Source organism: Hypomesus transpacificus, unplaced genomic scaffold (genome assembly GCF_021917145.1).
Source record: "Hypomesus transpacificus isolate Combined female unplaced genomic scaffold, fHypTra1 scaffold_192, whole genome shotgun sequence".
NCBI lineage: Eukaryota > Metazoa > Chordata > Actinopteri > Osmeriformes > Osmeridae > Hypomesus > Hypomesus transpacificus.
The window spans coordinates 314,167-338,615 of NW_025813738.1; the positions used below are offsets into that span (position 1 = coordinate 314,167).

The 24,449-nt window shown below is 50.0% G+C and overlaps 1 protein-coding gene across 2 annotated transcripts; it reads left to right on the forward strand.

Annotated features, from left to right (window-relative positions):
* Nucleotides 1–3,935: 3,935 nt before the first annotated feature.
* On the forward strand, nt 3,936–16,111 carry LOC124489569 (calcium-binding protein 7). Of its 2 annotated transcripts, none has more exons than XM_047052010.1 (5): nt 3,936–4,044; nt 13,925–14,068; nt 14,416–14,528; nt 14,944–15,094; nt 15,981–16,111. In XM_047052010.1, the coding sequence occupies exons 1-5, from the start codon at nt 3,936–3,938 to the stop codon at nt 16,109–16,111; spliced, it is 648 nt and encodes a 215-aa protein (XP_046907966.1). The 2 variants fall into 2 exon arrangements, with proteins under 2 accessions (XP_046907966.1, XP_046907967.1); XM_047052011.1 differs by having other exon boundaries at nt 15,984–16,111.
* The last annotated feature ends 8,338 nt before the right edge of the window (nt 16,112–24,449 follow it).

Genomic DNA, 24,449 nt, shown 5'->3' on the forward strand with positions numbered 1-24,449 from the left:
GTACCTCGGGGAAACTTTGGCTTTTTATTTGAGCAATCAATGAACTGTAACTGGGAAGAAATATGCCGCAACTTTCCAGGGCAACGATTTGAGACAGCTCTCGAGGGTTGGTGCTATAAATAGTTAAATAATGATGAGCGTCCTGTGAATCCTTTGTTGTTAGTGATGATTGTTTTATTCATTGTTCTGCAGACTAGAGCTGTTCATGCTTTAGCGAGGCTCAATTGCAGCTTAATTTCCCTAGCCGGTGGTTGGCACCCTGCCTCATTTAAACTACACAACTAATATGTCTAGTATGGCATATATATGCAGTATTACAGTTCAGATATACAGTATGGGCTGGATCTTGCATAATATCACCACAGCTGTGCTGCATCTATATTCCTCCAGTCTTTCTATGTCTGGTCAGCTTGCACAAGCTCACTATGAATAACCCCACAGTGACACCACCCACTCACAAACTCATGCATTTGGAAACATGAGACATATCACTGGGTAGAGAGGGAGAATGGAACATAATGGATTGTCGTTTTGGTGGAAATGTCCAGCACAATGTGTCGGGCAGCAGATAGTTCCGGGTTTTATGAACACATTCTGTTCAACAGAGGCAATGACGTCCTCATAGTTCTTCAGAACAGATCTTAGCCTATCACTGCCAAACGGGAGTTCTGTTCATACTAAAAATCCCCCCCCCCCCCCTCCCCCCCCAAAAAAGGGGCGCATCTGTTCGTTTCGTTTCTGTTTTGGACAATGCGGATGTGTTTATTTATTCCTAAAATGAGTTTTGGACCAATTCCACAGCCTAGCCTCATCCCTGACCTTGAGTCTGAGGAAGCTCTCTGAGTGGCAGGGCACCGCTTTTCAAACAAACCCTGGAGTTTTCGAGAAAAAAAACTTGCTTTGGTCGATCCGAGAGCCGCCTGCCTGCCAGGAACACAAGGGGGAGGAGGGGAAGACGCCGACTCCAGGCTGCAGAGTGGGTGTGAAGCGTGGCAGGAGTGTTGCTGCTGCTGCTCCTCTTTGCACTTCTGCATCCAGACGCGTCTTCACCTCTCAGTCCTCTCACCTCGCACACCTCTCACGTGGGTCCTGTGGCCAGTTCTTTCCGTCTCTTCTCATGTCGTCCACCCGCCTGACTCGCCAAAATGGTTCGTTACACGACCATTCTCCATCCGGGAAGTCGTCCTTGGTAACTGTTCGGAAAAAGGGCGGGCCCTTTCAAAACTTGGCGAGGGGATTGGATGAACCGTCTGTCGATCACGGGCTAACTTCAACCTGTGCCCATAGCTGCCAGTAGTTTGTCACAAGAAACTGACTGGTCTGAACCAATGTGGTTCGAGCACCAGCTTTTAAAACATGGGCGTGCTTGGCCAGCAGTAAGCATGAGAGAGACTGGACTGACGCTCGAGTGCACGGAGAAGACTGAAGTGGGATGGGCAGCGTGAATCCTAATTGGAGCTAAGAGTTTTCTGTGCTCACTCACTGATGTGTGCCTGGTCTCTCAAGTCGAACCCAACACTTCCATCCACACACACACTGCAGACTGCATGACAGGGAACTGGATAGCCAGCACGGCCAGCATCACAAGGCCGATTCTGTCGGGGGAAGACTTGAGCAGGCAAACAGAATGTAGAGATGGCCGGTTTTGTGGTTGGAGGAAGTAAGTATTGTTCCTCCTATCTTATCCCCCTACCTGCAGGCCTCCAGTGCTCCAGGTCTAATCCTCTAGCATCTGAATAAGTCTTTGTGTGGTCCATTATTTACTCCCACGGTGGTTTCCTGGCTGGGTCACGGCCAGAGATATGGGCTGAATGTAAAGAAGAGCTGATTTGCTCCAGGGGGAGATTGACATTCAGGGCCAGAGCCCCTCACCAGACGGGGCTCGCTCATGCCACGACAACCCACCGCAGACCATGGGTCCCCAGCTTGGGTCCCCAGCTTTTCAATGGGTACAGACCTGTTAGTGTCCTGAGTTAGAGTGCTGCAGACAGTCCTGTCAGTGTGAGCTCTCAACGAGAGAGAGAGAGAGAGAGAGAGAGAAAGAGAGAGAGAGAGAGAGAGAGAGAGAGAGAGAGAGAGAGAGAGAGAGAGAGAGAGAGAGAGAGAGAGAGAGAGAGAGAGAGAGAGAGAGAGAGACACACTCTTCTCTAGCTGTGTTGAGAGGGCCCTGTCAGGATCCTGCGAGCCTCTCCTCTCTGGGGAGCATCTGTCTGGGAGCTGAGCGACGAATGAAGGGCTTTGAATATGCAGAGTCAAGCTGTCATCACATAACCTGGTAGGGACTGGGAGAGACCCCTGCTGTATCTAGCAGAGTTTGGCTGTATATCGAGCTGAACTCCGAATCACAGTAACAAAATAAAACAGTGACATTCACAAAGTCACCCCATCAGAGGCCAATAGGCTTCTTACATGAGTTATAATGTATTCATTTAGCAGAGAGAGAGAAAGAGAGAGAGAGTGTGTTAGTGGTTAGGCAATGGGGACACTGTCAGTTGGAGGGACAGTATAAACGGTTTGTAAAAATATAGCTTATACTTCTTGTGACTAGGCGAAAATGCCTTCCTCCCCTGCAATACTCAGCCAAGCATGTGGATTGAGCTCCTACCTGATTCAGGAAGGCGTGAACTCATCACACACACACGCACACGCACACACACACACATGCACACTTGCAACTTGCAGAACACTTTAGCACACAGTACATGTGCGGCATTTTGAAACACGGAATATGATCAATCATGTCTTGTAAATGTAGCCTACTCAACATTACTGTTACACCCACTTAAATCCTCACATTATTTTACTGACGGGTTATACAATGGCTCGTGGTCAGCGGCCACGCTTGGAGCGTAAATGAAAGCACCGGATTATATTATATTAATTTATATTAGCTGGAGATACCAGGGGGAAAACATCCATTCATTGAGCCTCTAGGTCATCAATCACACCTCTCATTGTTCCTGTGCCGGTGGAGCGCGTGACGGTGGATACCAGGATTTAGTGCGCGTGCAGAGCAGCATATAGAATGAACACCAAGAGAGATGAACACACACACACAGGAGCCCGGAGTGTATGCGCGCGCGTGTGTAAGACAGAGAGAAACTGGACATCACACAGCGCTGCCGCTCATAAGGCAGAGCCTGCTCACCTGCGCGGGACCGAGAGGGAATTGAAAATGGAAACACGCCACTGTACCGTGAACAAATAAGGGCGAACGAGGCGTCCGCGCGCAGAACTCGCGTACCGGGTGAGAGCTCCTACAATCGGACACATCTTGCTGTTCAGACATGAGACAATTAGACTACAACCTTCATATCAATCAAACTCTTTAATTCGATGACTCCAATCACATGCATTTTTCTAACTTAAAAGCTCAATGAAGAGTTGAGGGACAGAGATGCCTGTCTCTTGCACAAATCCAACAAGTGGATAAACGAAAATCCTTGTGTTAATGCTTGTCCGTGGTGGAGTCCGTGATTTGGAAAAATAACTCAAGATTGCTGACCAGTCTACGCGATAGGGAAGAAAACATGCAATGTATAATCTGCTAAAGGTTCAGAGGTAGACAGCTCCTGTGAGTCCGTGATTATTCATCTTGAACCCAGACAAATATTCAGGATTTGAAAAAAACGGACTTCATGCGTAATATCAACAAGTCCACCATAGGCTACCCAAATCAACCAGCGTTGCAACGTCAAGTTTACGAAGAGCCGTCTTCACCTGCATTTATTGCGTATATTTATCAGAGACAGGTTGATATTTGTGGATTTAAAACGGAATTGCCGCCCCCCCTGGACCTGGATCCCCTGCGCGTCTTCCCCGTGGATTCAGCCAGAGCCTCTGTAGAAGTGGAAGTCGGGGAAAGTTGTGACCCGCCGTCCATCCACAAAACTATATGAGGACCAGGGAGCAGGTGGGATCCAGACACCGCAGCCATGCCTATGCACCCAGTCACCTCCACCTTAATGTATCGGGGTGTGTGCACCATTCCGGACATCCTCGCCTACCGCGACCCGGTCAACCTGCCCGAGGATGAAGTCGAGGGTGAGAATTATTGTCTGTCATAACTGACCATGAAGGGTGGTAAACAATAAACTGTATGTAGTGTGGTGTATGTTTGTTAATCATTGTCGTCACCCAGGGGAGTTTAAACCTACTTCTGGCTCGCGGAGTTCAGACAAGCGCGCCAGCACCATGGCCAGCGCCGCACAAGCTGTTGAGGCGCGGGGTTCTTTTCCTCGTGCATTGTGGTATTTTTTTGGCGCATGCAGTGTCCCCTCATAGACCCGCACCAACGTGCAGTATCACTGAATAAATCTCGTTTCAGTCACTGAAGCCTAATAAGTTATATGCCATCAAAAAGGTTAATTTCCCGCTGTATCGTACGGGAGAAAACAGCCCAAAAAGCTTCCCACGGTTTAATATAGCATTAACATATGTGTGCATGTGAAGTAGAATATCTATGAGTGAAACTCGAACTCATGGTGGGTGTGACCTACAGTAGTGCCGCATAATGAACATGTCTGTCAGCTCTGAGAATGGTTTTGTTGACAATGCAGTCACACTCTATTCATGAGGAGGAGCAGCGGTAACTCCTCGTCACGGTATAGGGGCATGTTCTTACCGCAAGCCAGCTGTGTTTCCATAGAGTACCAGTGATTTCATGTTACTGTTTACATGAGCGAGTGCCGTAATCTTTGCGTCATACCTTCTCACTCACCCATGCGCACCACATACCATCATGCATCAGTATACATTTGACTTCTCATGCATGATCATCCAGTTGTAATGTCACCGAGCTGGTGTTGTGACAGAGTAGGGCTGCCGTGGTCTCGTCCACCTCACTGCAGCACGCCTCTGACATCTGTCAGGGGTCTAGAGAACAACTGGGTTTAATGAGAGCTTCAAAGTAAATTCAAACTTTATTGATCTCCAGGGAGGAACCCAAATAAAGGATAATACAGAATTCAATTTGTACACTGAGATAAGATGTAAATAGGAAGCGGTGAACTATAGGAGTCTGAGTGGACACAATGCTGAGCCAAACGTAGACTATGAATACATCTCAGAATTGTGTGGTTGATTTTTGGTTGGTTGAAAGTAGGAAAAATGTCAGTATGCACCACTGAAATCCAAAATTTGACTGATAGTTGTCTGAGTATGACATTGATGCTGAGCTCCAAGGTGTCGGGGTTTGGGAACGTGGTGGTGATTGAATATCAGTCTGGATGGCGGCAGGTAGTCGTGTACAACTGCTCCGGTCTGGAGACAGATCATGGTACTGGTGCAGGAATGACTTTTACCTGGGGACACACACCACGGCATGCACCATGCACACACATGTATGCAGGGTCAACAAACACACACATGCACTCTCTGTCTGTCTGTCTGTCTCTCTCTCAACACAGCTAGAGAAGAGTCTCTCTCTCTCTCTCTCTCTCTCTCTCTCTCTCCCTCTCTCTCTCTCTCTCTCTCTCTCTCTCTCTCTCTTTCTCAAAGGCAAGCAGTCACAAAGGCAAACACTGGAAACGATGCACTCGCACACACACACACACACACACACACACACACACACACACACACACACACACACACACACACACACACACACACACACACACACACACATACTCAAAGACACACAGGCCCAAGGACACACACATACGCAGACCCACAATCACACATGGCTGGCACTGAAAAGCCTATCAGTGCTGAAGCTGATTTCAGTTACAAAAGCTGGCTGAGAATTCAAGCTGAATACGGAAAATGATTCAATTCAGGTATGGATGGAGTTTCAAATTCCAGCAGCTGCAGCCAATGCCATCCTACCCCTCATCTCACGGCTTTGACTCAAGCAGACAGCGTGTGGCCTCATGCCGTGGTTCTGGACCATACCTGGGAGTCCTGCCGTGGCTGCTCCAACCCCTCCGCCCTCTGGCATGCAGAGATGAGAGGATGTGAGCCCAGGGGATCGTGCAGGGGAGCAGCCTCCGCTGGTCTGGAGAGAGGCAGCCCACCAGACAGGCTTGGCTGGGACCAGCATGTGACTCTGCTGTTTGTGGTGTCATCTGCACAAATCTAGCATTCCTCTGGCATACATCATCTCTCCCTCTTTCCCCTCCTAGAGAGAGAGAGCATAGGAGAGAGAAAAAGTGCGTCTGCGAGAGGGATAGACGAGAGAGCGCACAAGAGAGAGAGAGAAAGTGTGCAAGAGAAACAGAGGGCAAGAAAGAATGAAAAGACGGCGCGCACCCCGCCGCGTCCAGGGCCTCGCGGCGACGTCCCGTTCCCCCCATCGGCCTCCACTGGAGATCCGAGGGGAGGTTCCGATGGACGGTGCGTCTGGATCCCTGCTTTCAGTGTTTTCATTTCTTTTTCCAAGCCTCTTTTAATTTACAAAAGCCTCAGGCTTTTCCGCCAGTCTCATTGTCATTTAGATCCGGTCTAATGAGATCAGATGAAGGTTTCGGCTCTGAGCAGCCAGTTTATTTCACAGTAAACTGAGCTGCTCAACCCCTTACTCCCACACATCACTGCCTGAATGGTTGGATTCACACCAGGAGTGTGTGTGTGTGTGTGTGTGTGTGTGTGTGTGTTGGGGGTACGTGAGGTGGAGAGTGATTGCAGAAGAGATGAGAATTTGACAATCCTAAATGGTGTTGACTTTACTGATACAGCTATCCTTACAGTACTTATATGACCATTGGAAAATAGAAGGAAATATTTATACTTTGATTGTGTACTCCATTGTAAATGAAGGCCAGCCCTTGCTGGACCCTGGCTTGGCTCTAGTGGGTTGGGGGAGGGGCAGGACAGGGAACATATTTCTGCCTCTCATGGTCCGATATGTTCAATGTATGAAATGCGCAAGTGCAAGGCCTGAGACTGTCCACAGAGCAGCTGGATCTGCAGAGACACAGGGAGGTGTGTGAGACCAGCGAGGGGAGGGAGGGGGGGGGGGGGGCGCGGGCAGGGGGCGGCGAGGGAGACCAGAGACCTAACGACACACAGCCAGGAACCAGATTTTCAATTACCAGCCTGGACACTGGGGAGTCAGTCGCTGCGGTCATTCTCCTGGTACTTTAGAATGCGGTCACACGCTGTAATTGAACAGAATGCCATTTCAGTTTCTTTGACCAAGATAAGACGGTGTTTGTGTGGGTATGTGTGTGTACGTATGTATGAGTGCCTACGTGATGCGTGTGTGTGTGTGTGTCATGGTTCAAATACTGTAATGGAAAACGATATGAACGCCAATCGAGGAGTTTTCTGCCTGCCCTCCTACACACTGGGGGTTGGTTGGTTTGGTTGCTCCCAGAAATGTAGTCATCTCAAACTCCTCCCACACAGGCCAACCAGGAAGTGGGCGGAACATTTCCTGTCCAAAACACATGCCAATTATATTTAAAATAGCATAACAAATAGATCGACATTCAATGTTATAAGGGGCTGTAAAAAAGAAACATATGTATCAACACTAAACCCAAGCTCTTAAAAGAAAAAGCGACAAAGACTGCAAAACGGTTCTCTCAGCGGAGACAGATAGCGTCTCGTTACCCTGAACCCAGGGTTCTGTTCGAGACCATCAGCTCCCATGCTGCCTAGACAGGCCTTCTGCGGTCCGACACACAAAAGCAACTGTTTACTTGTCACCCTGCTGCTGAGTTACTCTTAAATGGCGGAGCCTCCTTGAACGTATTTGAAAGACCAATCACAACAAAGTGCCGATTTGACGTCATCAACACCATTTTCAAAGTGGCTGTTTTGTGGCGTGATGGTGCCGTTTGTTTCATGATCGACAGAGATGCAAGCGACTGCCTCGAGAGACAGGAAGTAGAGTTGTAGCTAACAGGAAGCGAACGGAATAATAAGGCCAGAGAATAAATCCTATTCTTATCTACAAATCGAATATGATAGATTTAATAACAGATGTAAATGGTTTCCACGATATGGACAAAGGGACGAAGAGTAGAGGGTGATGAAGCATGTGAAGGATAAATGTTCCTCCGACAGTCTGTAGCTACAACTATCGGTAGGCTTTTCCAGAAAAGCACTGAACCTCGTATACGTCAATTATTACAGGCTGCAAGGTCAGGCTGCAAGGTCATGGTAGATATAGCTGTAATAAGCTGTATGGTCATGGTAGATATGTCCGTAACAGGCTGTAAAACCATGGTTGATGTAGGCTGTAAGACCATGGTAGATATAGCCGTAACAAACTGTAAGACCATGGTAGAAATAGCCGTAACAGGCTGTAAGACCATGGTAGATATAACCGTAACAGACTGTAAGACCATGGTAAATATAGGTGTAACAGGCTGTAAGACCATGGTAGATGTAGCTGTAACAGGCTGTAAGACCATGGTAGATATAGGTGTAACAGGCTGTAAGACCAAGGTAGATGTAGCTGTAACAGTCTGCACGGTCATGGTGGATGTTGCTGCTAAAGTTAAACAGGCAGCAAGACTCCATCTGGCTGCAGAAAACCAATCCTGAAATCCCAGAGCCTGAGGGGCTGGAGGTTGCCTTCCATTTCTACAGAAACTCGTAAGTGAATACAAATGAAGATATTTTAAGACTCCTGCTTATGGACAGCAAGAACCAAATTATGCTCATAACGTGCAGGATCTGTGGGTGTTGTGGGGGTGTACTTTCACAGGGTCAAACACCACCCCTGGAAAACATATGCTGCCATGATGAGACCGACGATAACACTGCAAGAATAACCAATCAGCAAGTGTTGGGCTGTGTTCAGTGTGGTGTTGGGCTGTGTTTATAGTGTTTAGGCTGTGTTCAGGGTGGTGTTTGGGCTGTCTTCAGGGCTGTGTTGGCCTGTTTTCAGGGCAGTGTTTGGGCTGTGTTCAGGGTGGTGTTTGGGCTGTGTTGGGCTGTGTTGGGCTGTGTTGGGCTGTGTTCAGGGCTGTGTTGGCCTGTGTTCAGGGCAGCGTTGGCCTGTGTTGGCCTGTGTTCAGAGCTGTGTTTGACTATGAAATCCGAGAAGTGTTCTTTCTCCAGGCCACATGAGGCCATCCCGTTTCTTCTTGTCTGTCAAGCCCCCTCCAATACGAGGAGTCTTCCTCAAACGCCCGTCTGAAACTCAGCCCCCCTTTGTGAGCGTGAACAAAGCGAGCAGACGAGATGACACTCAGAGGCCTCGCCATCCCATAGTTAGTCAGAGGCGACAATATGTTCTCCTCAGATTTCACCAGAAAACCACGTCTCACTTTTTCCCTAACGCCAACTTGACCATGATAGATAAGAGATGCGCGCAGAGGGTGTCAGACGATGATGCAGGCTCTGTGCCTGTTCTGGAATAGCTATGTTTCTTCCCAGCTGCCTGACTGACTCGCCTTCTTCGGAGTAGTCTGTAAAAGTGACAGCGCAGCTGCAGAGAGGAAGAGGAAGACAGAGGTGGGGGGGGAGGGGTGATGAGAACATGGAGGGATGGCAGGAGAGAGGGAAGACTGGAAAATGAACCAGATATGGAGATAAATGACCGCCCGGAGAGAACATTCTGTTTACCCAAACCACAGGGTGTCCATCTCTCACGCCGTAAACACTGCGCCCGCTAAAGACATCCTCCTCGGCTTCAATCCTTTCAAAATAAATCCTGGTGACACGCTCTCCCAGACAGCTTCATATTCACCTGTGACGGAGGGGCTTTTGTGACCGCCACCCTGAGCTCTGTCGGTCTGTCATTTCTGCCAAGCAAAAAGGCAGACTCGACATCGAGGGGGGGATGAAGATGGGATTACGGGCCGTGCTCGGAGAGACGGGCTCGTGGATGAGAGACAAGCAGCCCGTGTCTTCTATCTCTGGAGGTGAGGGTCTCACTGGAGAACGTCTGCCCTCAGCTGTTGACAGAAGCTTTCCAACAGCGGATTTGAAACCTTGCTTTCGACCCGTCTATTTAATACAATACAAAGCCACTTAAATGACTGTAAGTCGAATAGTTTGATAGAAGCCTGTTTGGGCCAGACAAGGGAATTTGAGTTTTACGTAGAGCGGTGGTGAAGGTGCCAGTTTGGATCGGGTTAAATCCTTTATTTCTGCTTTGATCGATCGCAACGGAGGACTGGATGCAGCAGACTTTATTACCTGTGAAATGAACTGTGATGAGCTCTGGAGGGCGAAGCACTTCTCAGTCCTCGCAACACTGTCTCGCTCTTCCAGAATAACAATGGGTGTCCCTTTAATGAACTGCGCCATTGTACCGATGTCCATTCACCATATTGCACATCGTGGAATGTTTGTGTGCACGGAAATCAATCCAAATGTCATTGACATGCATCCAAGCTTGTGTGGACAGGTTCCCTCAGTGACTGCAAACTGCAGGTCTACGAGCAGCTGCGTTTGGATGCGCAGAGCCTGTTCTGTTCTGACCTTTCAGGGTGAATCCCAGATGTAGCCTGGAGGATGTGGAGAATCTCTGTTTGATACCTGCACGGACAAACGCTTCAGCCTAGAAAACGACAGGACGATCAAAGTTCATATTCCTCAGAAAAGGGATGAGACAACACTGACTAACAAATTGGGGATTTCTGTCAGCAGGAATGAAACTGGCCTTGAAAAGAAGATGAGAATGTTTACGTTGTCTTAAAAGGGACTTCCCTTCTGCCGGTTGAGCCTCGCGTTATCAGGTGTTAGAGCACGCTGCCAACCTGAGAACGCTCGAGAAACCTGAGAACAGATGCTGCATCATGGGAGTTGTAGGAGACAGTCTGTCATGCCAGGTTTGGGCGTTTCCTCAGACCTGGCAGCTTCCTCGCCTGGGCGCCTCCAGGGTTCTCCTGAGCTTTGCCACGGTCTGGCGATGCTACGAAGCCTTCGCGTCTCCCAGGTGCCCGTGTACAATAAGGCCCCCCTGCGCAGAGCGAGACGAATCGACGCTACTGTGACTTTTTATTTGCTATGCCCAACATGTACACAAACACGCACGCTGACGTGCACGCACGCGCACCGTTGGAGCGAGGAGACGTTGTGGATGCTGGAGGTTGAGGTTTTTATCAAGGGTGTTATATAAAGAGCAGTTCCAGATCTGAGAGAGGAGGGGGGAGCAGATGGAAAGCTGGGGGATCTTCCCTGACTCGGAGGCACGGTGGGGATTACAGGCTACGCTGTTTCCTCTGGCAGCTCTTGAAAAAGCCTCAACATGTGTGAGACCTACCCGGCGCGCTGCAGGTCATTATCACAGTTGAACTGAGCGACGGAAATGATATGGAGAAAAGGAGCATTGGAGCAAATCCAATCGGTGTTTCCCACGTGGGGTGTTTTCATTTTGTAAAATGGATTCGACGAAACATTTTTGAATGAGTGCATGCGAGACCCAGATTTGTTTGGATGTGCAGGTTGCTTTGTTGCCTCACATGCTCAAACTGGAGGGGAAGGAACGCAAATCAAACATATTTTCTGGTTGGTTTCTGTGAACATTACCCTTTCAGCAGAGGTTTCTATACCGAACGAAAAGTTCACAGCTCTACTGTAGAGTTTGCCCTGAGTTGACGAGACTCAGTTCTCCACAGTAACAAACAGCGCACCATTAAAAGGCAGTCAACTTGAAGATCAATGACCAGAGCAACGTTCTGTTTGGAGGTTAAACCTCAGATGGATTACCCTCAAACTCCAGATCTTCCCTTGAGCTTTCATCCCAGCACCCGTTGCCCATGGAAACCCCCAGGTGACTGGCTGACGCCTGGTCTTTGAAGCCCAACAAACACCTTTTCACATCAAAGTAAATGCCACTGTGTGCAAATAAAAGAAAGATCTTCCGTGATGTCAGGGGAGAGAGGCAGGTCCCTGTGTCAGGAGAATCTGCATGATTATGAAGTGATGTTATCACATCTCATCCTCCATGGCCCTCTCTCCATGTCAATCTACATCTCTCTCCACATCTCAGCGTAGAGCTCTCTCTCCCGATCTCACCTCACACCTCTCTCTCCCTATCGCACCGCAGAACTCTCTCTCTCCTCCGGTCTCACAATAGACATCCGTCTTCTCGTCTCGTCACGTTTAAATAAGACCCTTTTGTTTCATTCCAACAAATTGATGGGGAATTGTTCTACCACAATAGGCTCGCTTGTCGGGGCATACATGTGCAAGAGAACGTGATTTCTCCTCTCTTTGCCAAGTCGAAAAAAAGAAAGAGACCTCGATTTTGTTTTATCTCTCGCGGGGACAATTATGATCGAGCGCCATCGCTCATCGGTTTAGTGCTGTGACTCGCGTGGTCACAAAAAGAAATGGAAGCTGTCGGAGGGAGATTAGTACAGTTCGTTTGAAGAGCACTTAAAGTGTGTATGTAGTCCACTCTCTCTGTGGGATTCTGTTCTGAGGAAAAGGCTATTCTTAGTCCGTCTTAATTTCTAAAGCGGCCTTTTTGGACGCCCGATTAATGGTTACAGATATCGCGTTTCAGAAAACTCTGGCTATCGACGCCAACGACGGCCTGTCAAACTGCTCAAACAGTTTCCATCCAAAAGGGATTCCTTTCCAGCTCTGAAAGAAGGTCGAGGTTGCTACTGGAGCTCAAAACGCCAGGGTTATGGATTACCTCTCCAGCAGATACCAGAGCAGAACGAAACAACATTCTGCCCCCCCCCTCCCCCCCCTTTTCCTCGATGGCCTTTTGTCATTAAGCAAAGCTTGGCTGAGACCAAGCGACTGCTGAAAGCGTTTCTGCTTCCAAGAGGTCTTCTCCTGAGAGAAGGAGATGGAGCGTTTCTCACCCTGTGCTCCGCAGCGCTGTGTACAGGCGCGTGTGGAGACCCCCACGAGGAGGTGAACCTGTCAATACTGTATAAACAGCAGGTCCTCATGCAGAGATGTTTCTGGTGGCCCTCTGTGATTTATACTTCACCTCCAGTGTGACATCGGGAGAGGAGAACAGGGAAAACAGACCAGTGGAAGATAATCATGTCTGTTCCGCCCTGTGTGTGTAAATATATATATATACGTGTGTGTGTGTGTGTGTGCGTGTGTGTGTGTAATCCATGAGAGCTGTGTGTGTGCTCCCCATCGCGTCCTGTTTCTCTATTTTGTCCGTGTCCCCAAAGAAAATAAACGATTTCCGGGAACCGTGGCAGCATATTATGTTGAAAATGAAGCACAGCCTGTCATCAGACACTCCTTGTACTTCTGTTGATTTCCTACAACAGTATTGGAAGGAAATGCAGCTGTGGCTTCTGGCTACAAGCTTCCCCATTCATATCCAGCAATATCAGCCAAGCAGGATCCGTCCATCCATCTTCTCCATCCACTGTTTGTATGATCGTAGCGTATCACAATGAAAGTTGTGAGGGGATTGGATACGTTGGATTGCTGTGTCAAATAATTCTGTCCACTGATTTTTAATACCTTCTCTGTCAAAGGTTGTCAATACTGCCACGACGACAGGGCTGTTCATGTAAAGAAGAAGCACCCCCGCTATCATCCGTCTTCATGCATCGACAAAAGTCCTTCTGAATCCATTCACACCAAAGCAGCTTCGGCTCTCTTCAGCGTCATTCATATTCTAACCTCACCCCGAATCCCAGGCAAATCTAGAGGCGTATTTTCCCTTCTCTGTTCGTCTCGCCTCCTCCGCGTGTGTCATCTACAGTCTGAAGCCATCGGCTTGGCGTTCCGTCTCATCTCCGCGAGGCCTACAAAGAGCCGAACCTCGTCATCGACAATGTGAACACGATGATTTTACCGACGCACTGAACCAAACCAAACTGGCTCGCTGGAACACAGTAGAGATGGTATCTACCGAGGATGGCCTGCTGTTCTTCCGTAGGCCTTGACATCACTGTTTTACATGATCAGTATTCAGAGTTGGGCGTGTGAGATGAAGACTCTTCAAGTGGAACATAAAAGATGACTGGAAACAGATATGATGAAGTTTAGTCGGGGAAATCTAAGAAAGCATGTGTGTGTGTGTGTGTAGAGATCCGAGAGGCCTTCAAGGTGTTTGACCGCGACGGGAACGGCTTCATCTCCAAGCAGGAGCTTGGCATGGCCATGCGCTCGCTGGGGTACATGCCCAATGAGGTGGAGCTGGAGGTGATCATCCAGAGACTGGACATGGATGGTGAGACACACACACACACACACACATACTGAACTCACACACACACATAGTGAACACACACACACGTACTGAGCTCACACACATATTGTGAACTCACACACACGCACACACGCACACACATAAGTACTGCACTCACACGTACATGTGGTGTATTCACACACACAGGTACTGTACTCACACAAGTAATGTACTCACACACACACACTTACAAGCACACACAAGCACACACACACACACATGCATATCCTCAAGCACCCACCCACAGACACGCGACACCAGGACAGCTCATACCCACCCCCTCCCCCTCCTCCCTCCCCCTCCTCCCTCCCCCTCCTCCCTCCCCCCAGGGGACGGCCAGGTGGACTTTGAGGAGTTCGTCACCCTGCTGGGGCCCAAACTGACCGCCGCCGGCGTGCCCGACAAGTTCAACGGCACGGACTTCGACTCCGTCTTCTGGAAGGTAATCGCCGATCTCCTTCCTGCTTATTACTGCTGACGAGCGACAAGGGGACGGGTCACTGACGAGGCAGGCTGTCTGCCGTGCGCACGTTAAGCACCGGAGCGCCGTGGACTCGAAAGGGAAACCGATTTAATTGGCAGACGCGGCTCGCGGTTAGCGGGACGGGGCCACCCGGGGAGCGCCGAGGCGCGTTGCTCGCGGCTACCGCCGTAAACTCGTTAACGACCGCACCCACTTTTACACAGCAGTCTCATCAAGGCATGTGAGACTGCTGACGGCAGTCAACTTCACACGTGGATAGGCATGCGCAAAGTCATTCTGGTCTGTGCGTGTATGCTTGTGTGTGCGTGTACGCCCGTGTGTGTCTAAATGCGCGTGTGTGTCTTGGTGTGTGTACGTGTGTGTGTGTGTCCAGTGTGACATGCAGAAGCTGACCGTGGAGGAGCTCAAGAGGCTGCTGTATGACACGTTCTGCGATCACCTGACCATGAAGGACATCGAGAACATCATCATGACAGAGGAGAACCACATCGAGAACCCTGAGGACTGTCAGGTGGATATCGACAGTAAGACAATCCACACACACACACACTCGCACGCACCACCACGTGCTGCCCCCCCCCCCCATACACACGCACGCACTCACCCACACATACATACACTCTATCTAACACACACTCACATACAACACACACACACGTACATTCGCACACAAACACATGCGCAGAAAGCATACTTAGCATCCAGTTTCTACTTGTCCATGCTTCTCAGGTTCCAAACCGACTTGTTATCTCGTTTGGATGAAAGCCGAATCAACGTTGTCATCTAGATGCAATTATGTACCGTACAGGTGTGAAAACAATTTCCGGGCAGTGTTCATCCGGAATGATTGTGCTCACTTTCGTTTACTTTTGGTGATGAGATTTCTCATTTGGAAATGACAATATGACATTCATTTGAATTCCGATACCGAAGTGAGCAGAGTGTGGCAATGACCTCACAGGTGCTGAGATTAAAGGGTTCTCTTCTTCCTCTTTCCTCTTCCTCCTCGTCCTCTTTTTCCTCCACTTTCTCTTCCCTGCTCTTCCTCATCCTCTTTCCTTTCCCTTTTCCTCCTCCTGTCACTCCTCCTCCTCTCCCTCCTCCTCCTCCTCCTCCTCCTCCTCCTGTCCTCCTCCTCCTCCTCCTCCTCCTCCTCCTCCTCCTCCTCCTCCTCCTCCTCCTCCTCCTCCTCTCCCTCCTCCTCCTCCTCCTCTCCCTCCTCCTCCTCCTCCTCCTCCTCCTCCTCCTCCTCCTCCTCTCCCTCCTCCTCCTCCTCCTCCTCCTCCTCCTCTCCCTCCTCCTCCTCCTCCTCCTCCTCCTCCTCCTCCTCCTCCTCCTCCTCCTCCTCCTCTCCCTCCTCCTCTCCCTCCTCCTCCTCCTCCTCCTCTTCCTCCTCCTCTTTTGTCCCAGCAGCCAGTCCCACGCAGCAGGTCAAGCAGACCTGCGTGCGCAAGAGCCTGATCTGTGCGTTCGCCATCGCGTTCATCATCAGCGTCATGCTCATCGCGGCCAACCAGGTGCTGCGGAGTGGCATGAAGTAGGCGGGGCCCCCGCCTCAACGGGGCCCCCCCGCCGGACGCCACCCCCGGCCCCCACAGACTGAGACAACAGACCCATAAACGACAACGCGTAAAAACCACGGACCTTTCGTGGACGACCGCGCAACACAAGACAACGTTAAAGGACCCTCTCTGACGGGGCCCGGTGACTCTCGAGGGACCCCTCCCCCCCCCCCCCCCCCCTTCTCTTCTCCCCAGGGAGCCAGGAAGAGGGTGGCCATCTGTGCATGCCCTGCATGGATGTATCTGTCGTCTTGACGCGCGTGTAACGGTTCTAATCTGTGTGTGTCCATGTAACTGTGAATCAGGGTGTGTACGTTACTAATCAACAACTGTGACTCACTTGTGTATCGAGGACGTGGTGCGGCGACGGCGACGACAACAACAACAACATCAGCAGCATCATAAAGGTGAATATTTCATCTGCAGGAGTGGAAGGGCTGTTTACGATAAGCTTGGGAGAGGGGGTTTGCTGTCATTGCGTGCTCTATTAGTTGTACTAGGCAGCCCACAACCCTCTCCTCCTATAGGACAGCTATCCAACTAATTGACATCCCCTCTGCTCCTATTGGACAACTGAGCTTGTGACACTCCCCCCCCCCCCCTCTCACAGCCAGAAACTGTGAGAAAGGCCAACTGAAATAATTCAACACACTGACCGTTTTTGTACTCTACTATTTCACTGGCTCTATTGGTTGAGTTTCAATAAGTGTTTGAAATGACGTCAAATACTATTCGAAGTCAGACGAGTCTCTCAAATACTACATATATGCACACTACAGGTGATAATACAATGAGAGGGTTTTATCGGGATGGAAGTGAAGGAATCTCTCGTGCTTGTGTGTGCCACAGTGAGTTCTCACATGTTGCTGTTTCGAGCAATAAACTGCATTGCATAAGCAGACATGGGAAACATTCAGAATGGAGGCCAACCTCTCTGTCTATCGGCGTGAGCGTTAGAAAACTGGGCCATGCCAGGGCACCGGGAAAACACCATAGCAATATTAGTACATGAAAACAAAAACATGCATGAAACAGATGTAAAGAGCTCTGCTATTGTCAACACTGTCAACAAACTCGCTTTTTTCTACCAGGTCTCCTTGGAAACCTCAAACACATTGCAAAGCCTGGACGTCATATGGCTTGTTTTAGCCTCTGCAATAAAGTAAAAAAAACACCTGCGTTTCCTCCCAGGCCCCCCCCCCCCCCCCCCCCCCCCCCCGCCCCCCCCGGTTAGCCTCTGTCAGTGCCGGCGTTCCGTATGCATCGGTACGCCGATATATCTACCAAAGTATTGTGGGTTTCCTGCTGTCTGTAGACATGTTCAGAAGGGAGAGGGGGGGGGGGGGGGGGGGTGAGCGGAGGTCGTGTTAACGGGAAGCTCCGACTAGACGAGGGTGTGTCTGGCTGGTGCGGTGGGGGTGGTGAGCAGCTGAAAAGATTCTGAGAGGGTTCTACAAATACGAACCGCTTCACTGAGTACTCGGTATTGAGAAACACTGCATTAACTGCTTTGTTTAGTATCGAGACATACTGTACAACTGCTTCACTAATTAGCCCACTGACTATTGAGTATTACTAACATTGAGACGAATGAGTTTGGCTGTGTGAATTTACGCTTTACCAAGTAATGAGCATTGAGTAATGCTGTATTCATGAGCTCTTTACTTAATGCTGAGTAATGAGTTCTGCTGCAATTAGAACTGTTTTACTGACTATTGAGGATTGCTGTTGAAACTCCAGACTAGTCCAGACCTGACCAGAAAGAGGCTCGCTAACCACTGCGTCAAAACCACCGTGTCCCTATTTGTGATTGTTTTCAAATATAATCAGCAGCCTCTGTAACTAAACACTACCCACGTAGTCTCTTTAAAGAAAGGAACGGTGCTGTCTTTCTTTTGGCTGTTATTTGCAGTTTCGCAGAAGATGGTGATACAGTTTAAAATAGTTCAGGTTTTGACCACCGCATGTTGTTATGGAAACAAAAAACATGCAACCGCCTCTGCTTTTTCGACGCGAAAAAAAGTCTGAGAAAAGACAAATGACCTGACCACGGGTTTGAAATCCCCCTGGCTTGTGTTGTGGCACTTCATACATGGATATTACTTTCCCGGTTTAACTTCACTGGTGGCCACTCTGTATGTGGGCCCTGCAAATATAGGAGATCAGAGGAGAGAGATGGAGTTCTGATTATCCCTTGCGCTCAGGGCCAGAAGGGATAACAATTATCTGCTCCAATTATCTGGCAGTTTCACAGCCTCAAAGGGATGAAAGAGAGAGAGAGAGAGACCAGAACGAAAGAAAAAAACGGCACGGCTTTGGTGAGAAAAATAAAGACAGCTAGAATATTCGTTCTTTCTTTAGCACTTTAATAAAGAATGTCAGGACGCAGCAAAACTGTTGACTTCTAGGACTGTGCCCCATTCATCTCCGATGACTCATTTGAAACGCTTGACTGTGTCTTTCACTGTGTGTGTTTTGAAACATGAGAATTAAAAACTCAAGTGCTCTAACTGGATGGCAGCCGAGAGAGAGGTATGACCTTCTCTGTTGTCGGGAACTGTGGGAAATGTAGTCCTGTGATTTGATTTTTTGCCTTATCCACTTAGGACCTATGGCATCACGCGTTTACATGCATGTTTCTCATGAAACATGGTTTATTATCAAAGAAAAGTGTACAATGTATAAACCGATCAAATATTTATTTTATTTTTACGGATACATAAACAATGCTCATGTTATAATAATGTTATATGACAATGTTGATCGTCTACTGAATGTTAGAGTTCCATTAATTGTACTGTATCTAGGTTTAGCTGGGAAATGTGATCAACTTGTGACTCCATAAATCTAGCTCCAAATACGCAAACCTGTGACATGACGTGTCCTCACCCTCTCACGTCTGTGGAAAGCTATTTCACATGAATAAAGCTACATCGACTCGTCCGCGTCTGCTGTATGATTCTGTGTCCGTCGTGCCGACCAGGACCCGTGCACAGTTACAGAGTGATCGGGACAGCGTGACATGATAACATTGGAGGCTCAGTTCCTCCCGGGTTTTTCTTCTTCTCAGGGTCGGCGCAGCTCTGCTTTGCTGTCCCTACTCCAGATGCCTCTTGGCCGCTGTAGATGATATCAGTGGTTTAGGCTCATCTATATGTGATGTCCATGACACACACACATGGTCAGACATCCCCGGGCAACGCTGTGATCTGTGAGTGGATCCCAGTTGAGTGCGAGGGCTCGGGGCTGTCTCCAGGGTGCCTCCAGGGAGACGTGGACGCGTTTGGGTCTCCAGTGTCGTATACCATCGAAATCCCTCAGGCTTTTCTGAACTCTCCTCTGACCTTCTGGACTCTGGTGGATGACGGCCAGGGCCTCGGACCCCCCCCCCCCAAACAGGGAGCCTGCAGACACTGGCGTCCCACCACGTGCTCTCGTGTCTGGGATGTTTCGGGGGTCGTAGGCAGGTCTTTGATGGAGGGTCTGGGTGGAGCTGGGCTGTGTGATGGGATGATGGGCTCCCTCCATGTTTGTTCTTCACGCTGAGGTGACGTAACGGGAGAACAGCCATGTCTCAGCTCTGCTCTCTGCTGCTCGAACGTTGCTGCCGGAGGAGGATTCTGGGGGTTGTAGTCTTGAGAGGCTGTAGCTGTCTCCGGGAGCAGGAGTGTGATCACGATTCATGGGTAGGTCTTCTCTCTTCTATTCTTAGCTCAGCTTTCTCCAGCTCATCTCTTAAAGCACAACACCAAGGAGCTGTCACCGTACCTGAAACGATCAAAACAACGCGTAAACGCACATTTGCAACGGTAAACAAGAATCCTTGTCAACATTTGGGGTCCATGACTTCATCCGTCTCACATTGACTCCTGTCGAGTGTCTTTCCACCTCGCGGAAAAAAACATCCCAGCCCTTTATCTTCTTCACAGTCGCAGTCTTAAGAGACATCACTCATTTTCCAGTCCTGTAATCATGGCGATTGTTGTGCAACATCCCCCAGAGAGACTGTCCAGTTCATGGTCATCTCCAGCTCTCCTATATTGGACCTGGTGATGAAGGAAGGTCAGGGAGAAGGAGCTTGTGGGATGTAATTGAACCCATTTATCACCTGGGGTGTCTGCTGGGAAGAGTGAGGAGAGAAGAGGGGGGGAGGGAGAAGAGGGGGAAGGGGGCAGAACATGGGAGGGAGGGAGGGGGAGGGAGGGAGGGAGGGGGGGAGGGAGGGAAGAAGGGAGGGAGGGGAGTTCTGTAGACGGTTCTAGATCTGAGGAACTCTACCCCTCCTTCCTCACCCCCCGGCTCTACACCACCATGACCCCTGGAGGTTAGGGCTGGAGCTCATTTAACCTTGAAGAGATCAGGGACCTGGTCGCCCAGAGCCCCGACTGGGAGCTGGGATCAGGGAGTCAAGAGGGGTTCCGGATCTGGAGAGGGGTTCCGGATCTGGATCACAGAACAGCAGTCAAACACAGACTATTCCAGTCACGGTGCATCTGTTGGAAGGTTTGTGTGGTCTGTGATTCCAGAGTACACCTGCATGTTGACACACTGCTGCTTGAAATCGCTGATTCACAAGCTGTCAAGACTTCCAGTTCTCTATGTGCTGTGTGATCTGATCTCAATCATCATGTTTTTCCCTTTGGTGTTAAGCACATTAATACTACCGGAGCCAGGAGAGAGACGAGGGGCAGGGTTTATCTGTCGTAAATCCCCATCATTTCGAAGCTCTTACTTTGCATACCAATTATCTTTCTCCAACTCATCTCTCGGAGAGCAGTCGGTCTGCAGAACTAAGGATTGTCGCTCTGTAGGGATTGTCTCTACTGCAAACCCGTCCACAACGAGGAGGAGAGACGATACCTGTCATGCCCCCTCCCCAAAACACACACACATGCACTTACAGATACACACACACACACGTGCACACAAACACACACAGACACACATACACCACAGCCTGATCGAGGCCTCACTGCCTCATCCAGTACTGATTATGATGCTTCAATTTAGACCGTGTCATTCAGTCAATACTAGTACGAGGTCATTACCAGGCCAATTCAGAGTCAGTACCAGGCCAGTAACAGGTCAACACACGGCCAATTCCAGGACTGCGTTTTCCGAAAGCGTCGTAAGCCTAAGTTGATCGTAAAATCCATCGTACGACGGATCTTAGTTTTACGGGCCGTTTCCCAAAGCCAACGTAGCTAAAGTGGCTCTAGAAAGCTCGTAGATTAGCCTACTCCTTACGAGCATGTTCCAGAAACGCGCGTAAGAAATCACGGTTTTGTTATTTTGCTCGTAGTAAGCTGCGATCCATCGTTATCGGAAACACAGCCCAGGTCAGTACCAGATCAGTACCAGCCCAGTACCACACCAGTACCAGGCCAGTACCTCTGTAGGATGGCTCTGGTTTGATGTTCTGGACAAAGCCTGAAAAGACTTCACAGCTTGTGTACAGCTGCTCTACTTTGAAAAACGTCCTTTCCAAGTTTGACCCTGAACATCCGAACCAAAACCAAACAGTCTGGAAACGCCATATCAAGCCGTCGCTTCCTTGGCCTTCAAACACGTCCAGTGACGACAGTTGAACCCGAGGACACAGATTAACGTCATTAAACCCGGCGAACGGACGGGGATGTCTTCACTGAGAGTCTGGCTGAGGCTCTCGAGGGGAGCGGCTCGTCTCATCCGGTGCTGTGCTCGCGATTGCGTGTGGATGCCAGCGCAGTGGAACGACATCTTGCCGACGGATTCCCTCCCCTGGAGAAATTGTTAGGGGATGAACTGGGCTTTTCGAGTCTCTCCTGAATTCGGTTTTAATAAGTTTGAACCCAGTAGAAAGGGGGGGGGAGGGAGGGAGGGAGGGGAGGGAGGGGAGGGGAGGGAGGGGGAGGGAGGGGAGGGAGGGGGAGGGAGGGGAGGGGCGTGAGAGAGGGACAAGCCGTTCCCGCTCCGAGGTCTGTCTGGCTGAGACTCGGCAAATTGTCTTTGGTTGGCGGAGGGATAATGGAGCCGTGTGAGGACGGGGCTGTTGTGCTGCATATCTCCACACACACACGTTGGCTCCCCGGAGCCTCCCTCCCTCCCCTCGACAAGCCCCCCCCCCCCCCCCCCCCCCCCCCGTGGGTCCTCAGTGTCTCTCCACCTGGACTTGTTGAACCCTTGCATCTTTCTATTTGTCTCTGCGTCTTTGTCTCTCTCTCCTTTTTTCTCTCTCTCTTTTTTTCTCTTTTTTTTTCTCTCTCTCTCTCTCTCTCTCTCTCTCTCTCTCTCTCTCTCTCTCTCTCTCTCTCTCTCCCTCTCTCCATCTCTCTCTATGTCCCTTACTCTACCTTTCCAACTTTTCTCTTTCTTCCGTCTCCCCCCCGCCCCCTCTCATCTCTCTCTGCTGTATTAAAGGCGGACCTCAGCTGTGCGGCAACAGTGTTCTTCTTAATCATAATTGGGGTGCAGCTCTGGAGGTAATCCCACAGGTGGGTCCTGGTGTTCCCCATGCTGCGGCTGGGCTGATGAGACACAGCCGGAGCTATCTCTCCCGCACAGGCGCATCCACTGCTTGTCTCAAGCTGGGAAAACAAGGTCGCACCGGCTGCCGGCGCCGCGATTGAACCCGTCAGACGATTCCCATCGTCGTTTCGTTACACGTTCATCATTTCATCCCGTTTGAATCATCTACTGTATGTCTTCAGAAGCAGTTGAGCAGTGACTAATGTTACGTTGGCCAGACTCGATTGTAACCCTCGCCTGTATTTCTCTCTCTCTCATTTAAATTTGTCTGGCTTTCTTGGTATTAAAGAACAAATGTTCACGTTGCCCAAGCAACAATGGAAGTGCAGAAGTATGTCTAATTAGTATATAACCACACGCATTAACACACACAGTATCCATCTGCCTAAGCACACACACACACTGTGCATGTGAGCGCACTCCTCCTTCTATCTCTACAGCATGTCAGCTGACACAGGATGGTGTGGGACTCCCGATGCACTTGGAACCCCCCTGCCCCCCTCCTCTCTCCTCCCGCCTCCTCACCTCCGCTCCCCCCTCTCTCCTCCCCCGTCTCTACCCTCCGTTCCTCCTCTCTCCTCCCCTGTTGCTCCCCTCCTCTCCCCTCTCTCTCCTCCCCTGTCGCTCCCCTCCTCTCCCCCCTCTCTCTTCGCCCATCTCCACTCCTTTTCTCCCCACCCTCCTCTCTCCTTCCCTGACTTCCCCCTCCTCCCCCCCCTCCTCTCTCCTTCCCTGACTCCCCCCTCCTCTCCCTCCTCTTCTCGTCTCCCCTTGTCTCCCCCCCTCCTCTCCTCCCCTCTTCCCTCCATCTCTGGGTAGTAGATCCCTGACACGGCGTGGCAGCAAGCGGCCAGAGAGATCATAATGACATTCAGGTGTAAACAGACTGTGGGGATACATCCAATCTCGCCGTGATTGGCTCGGTTAGCGGGAATGGCAGGCCAATTCACTTCCACCTCCCCCCCCCCCACAACCCCCACCTCGCCCCCCCCCCATCCCCAGCAGTGGTTTAAATCACCCCATCTCAATACCGTCACAAACTACAGCAGGCAGGGACTGAGTTCATTTCCAGAGGCAGACAGCTGTGTTGTCGGTCCACAGTTTTAATGTTGCCGGGTATGAGCTTCACAGTGGTTTTGAATGCATGTCAATACTGCAGCTCAGCGGGTATCTTCATCTGGAATCTTCATCTGGGGGTTGTCCGAACCCCCGGCGCATTGACAGATCCCAGACAGGCAACAACGTTGACATGCATGGATTGTACCTGGTGGCAGGCCTCATTGACGTGGTGCCACAGAACCTGTTTTCAGACAGCATGAATAGTTCAGACAGTTATAAATCAATGACATATCCTCCTCCCTGAGGGTTCTGATGGCATGGATTCCCATTTTGGGGGGGGGGGATCGTGAAGCAACATCGGTTTCTCTCGACACACACAAAGTCAAAGATGTTATATTCCCAGTTCATGATGTCACGACCCGCCCAGTGTGACCCAGAGCTGCAGCACCCAGGAGGAGGTGGACCTGCGAGGTGTGAAGGGACCTGCTGGTGATGAGGTGGACCTGCCAGGTCTGTGACTCCTGATTGAACACTGCTCTTGGCTCAGCTCCAGGATCGTGTCCCGCATGGCGATGTTCCCAGGTCACACACAACACACACACACAAACACACTCCAGTTCCATTCGGACAGACACAACATGACACCGTAGTGACTTCTTGCCCTCGTGAATTTCCTTGTGAACATTATTAACAAATCAACAGTGGTGGAACGAACACGTGTCAATATCTAACACTGGCTTGGTTCCCAGAT

Excerpts from the sequence above, each read along its gene's own strand:
- LOC124489569 (XM_047052010.1), top strand. The coding sequence starts at position 3,936 with ATGCCTATGCACCCAGTCACCTCCACCTTAATGTATCGGGGTGTGTGC. Across the intron at positions 4,045-13,924 it reads GCCCGAGGATGAAGTCGAGG|AGATCCGAGAGGCCTTCAAG; the intron begins GTGAGAATTATT and ends GTGTGTGTGTAG. Across the intron at positions 14,529-14,943 it reads TCGACTCCGTCTTCTGGAAG|TGTGACATGCAGAAGCTGAC; the intron begins GTAATCGCCGAT and ends GTGTGTGTCCAG.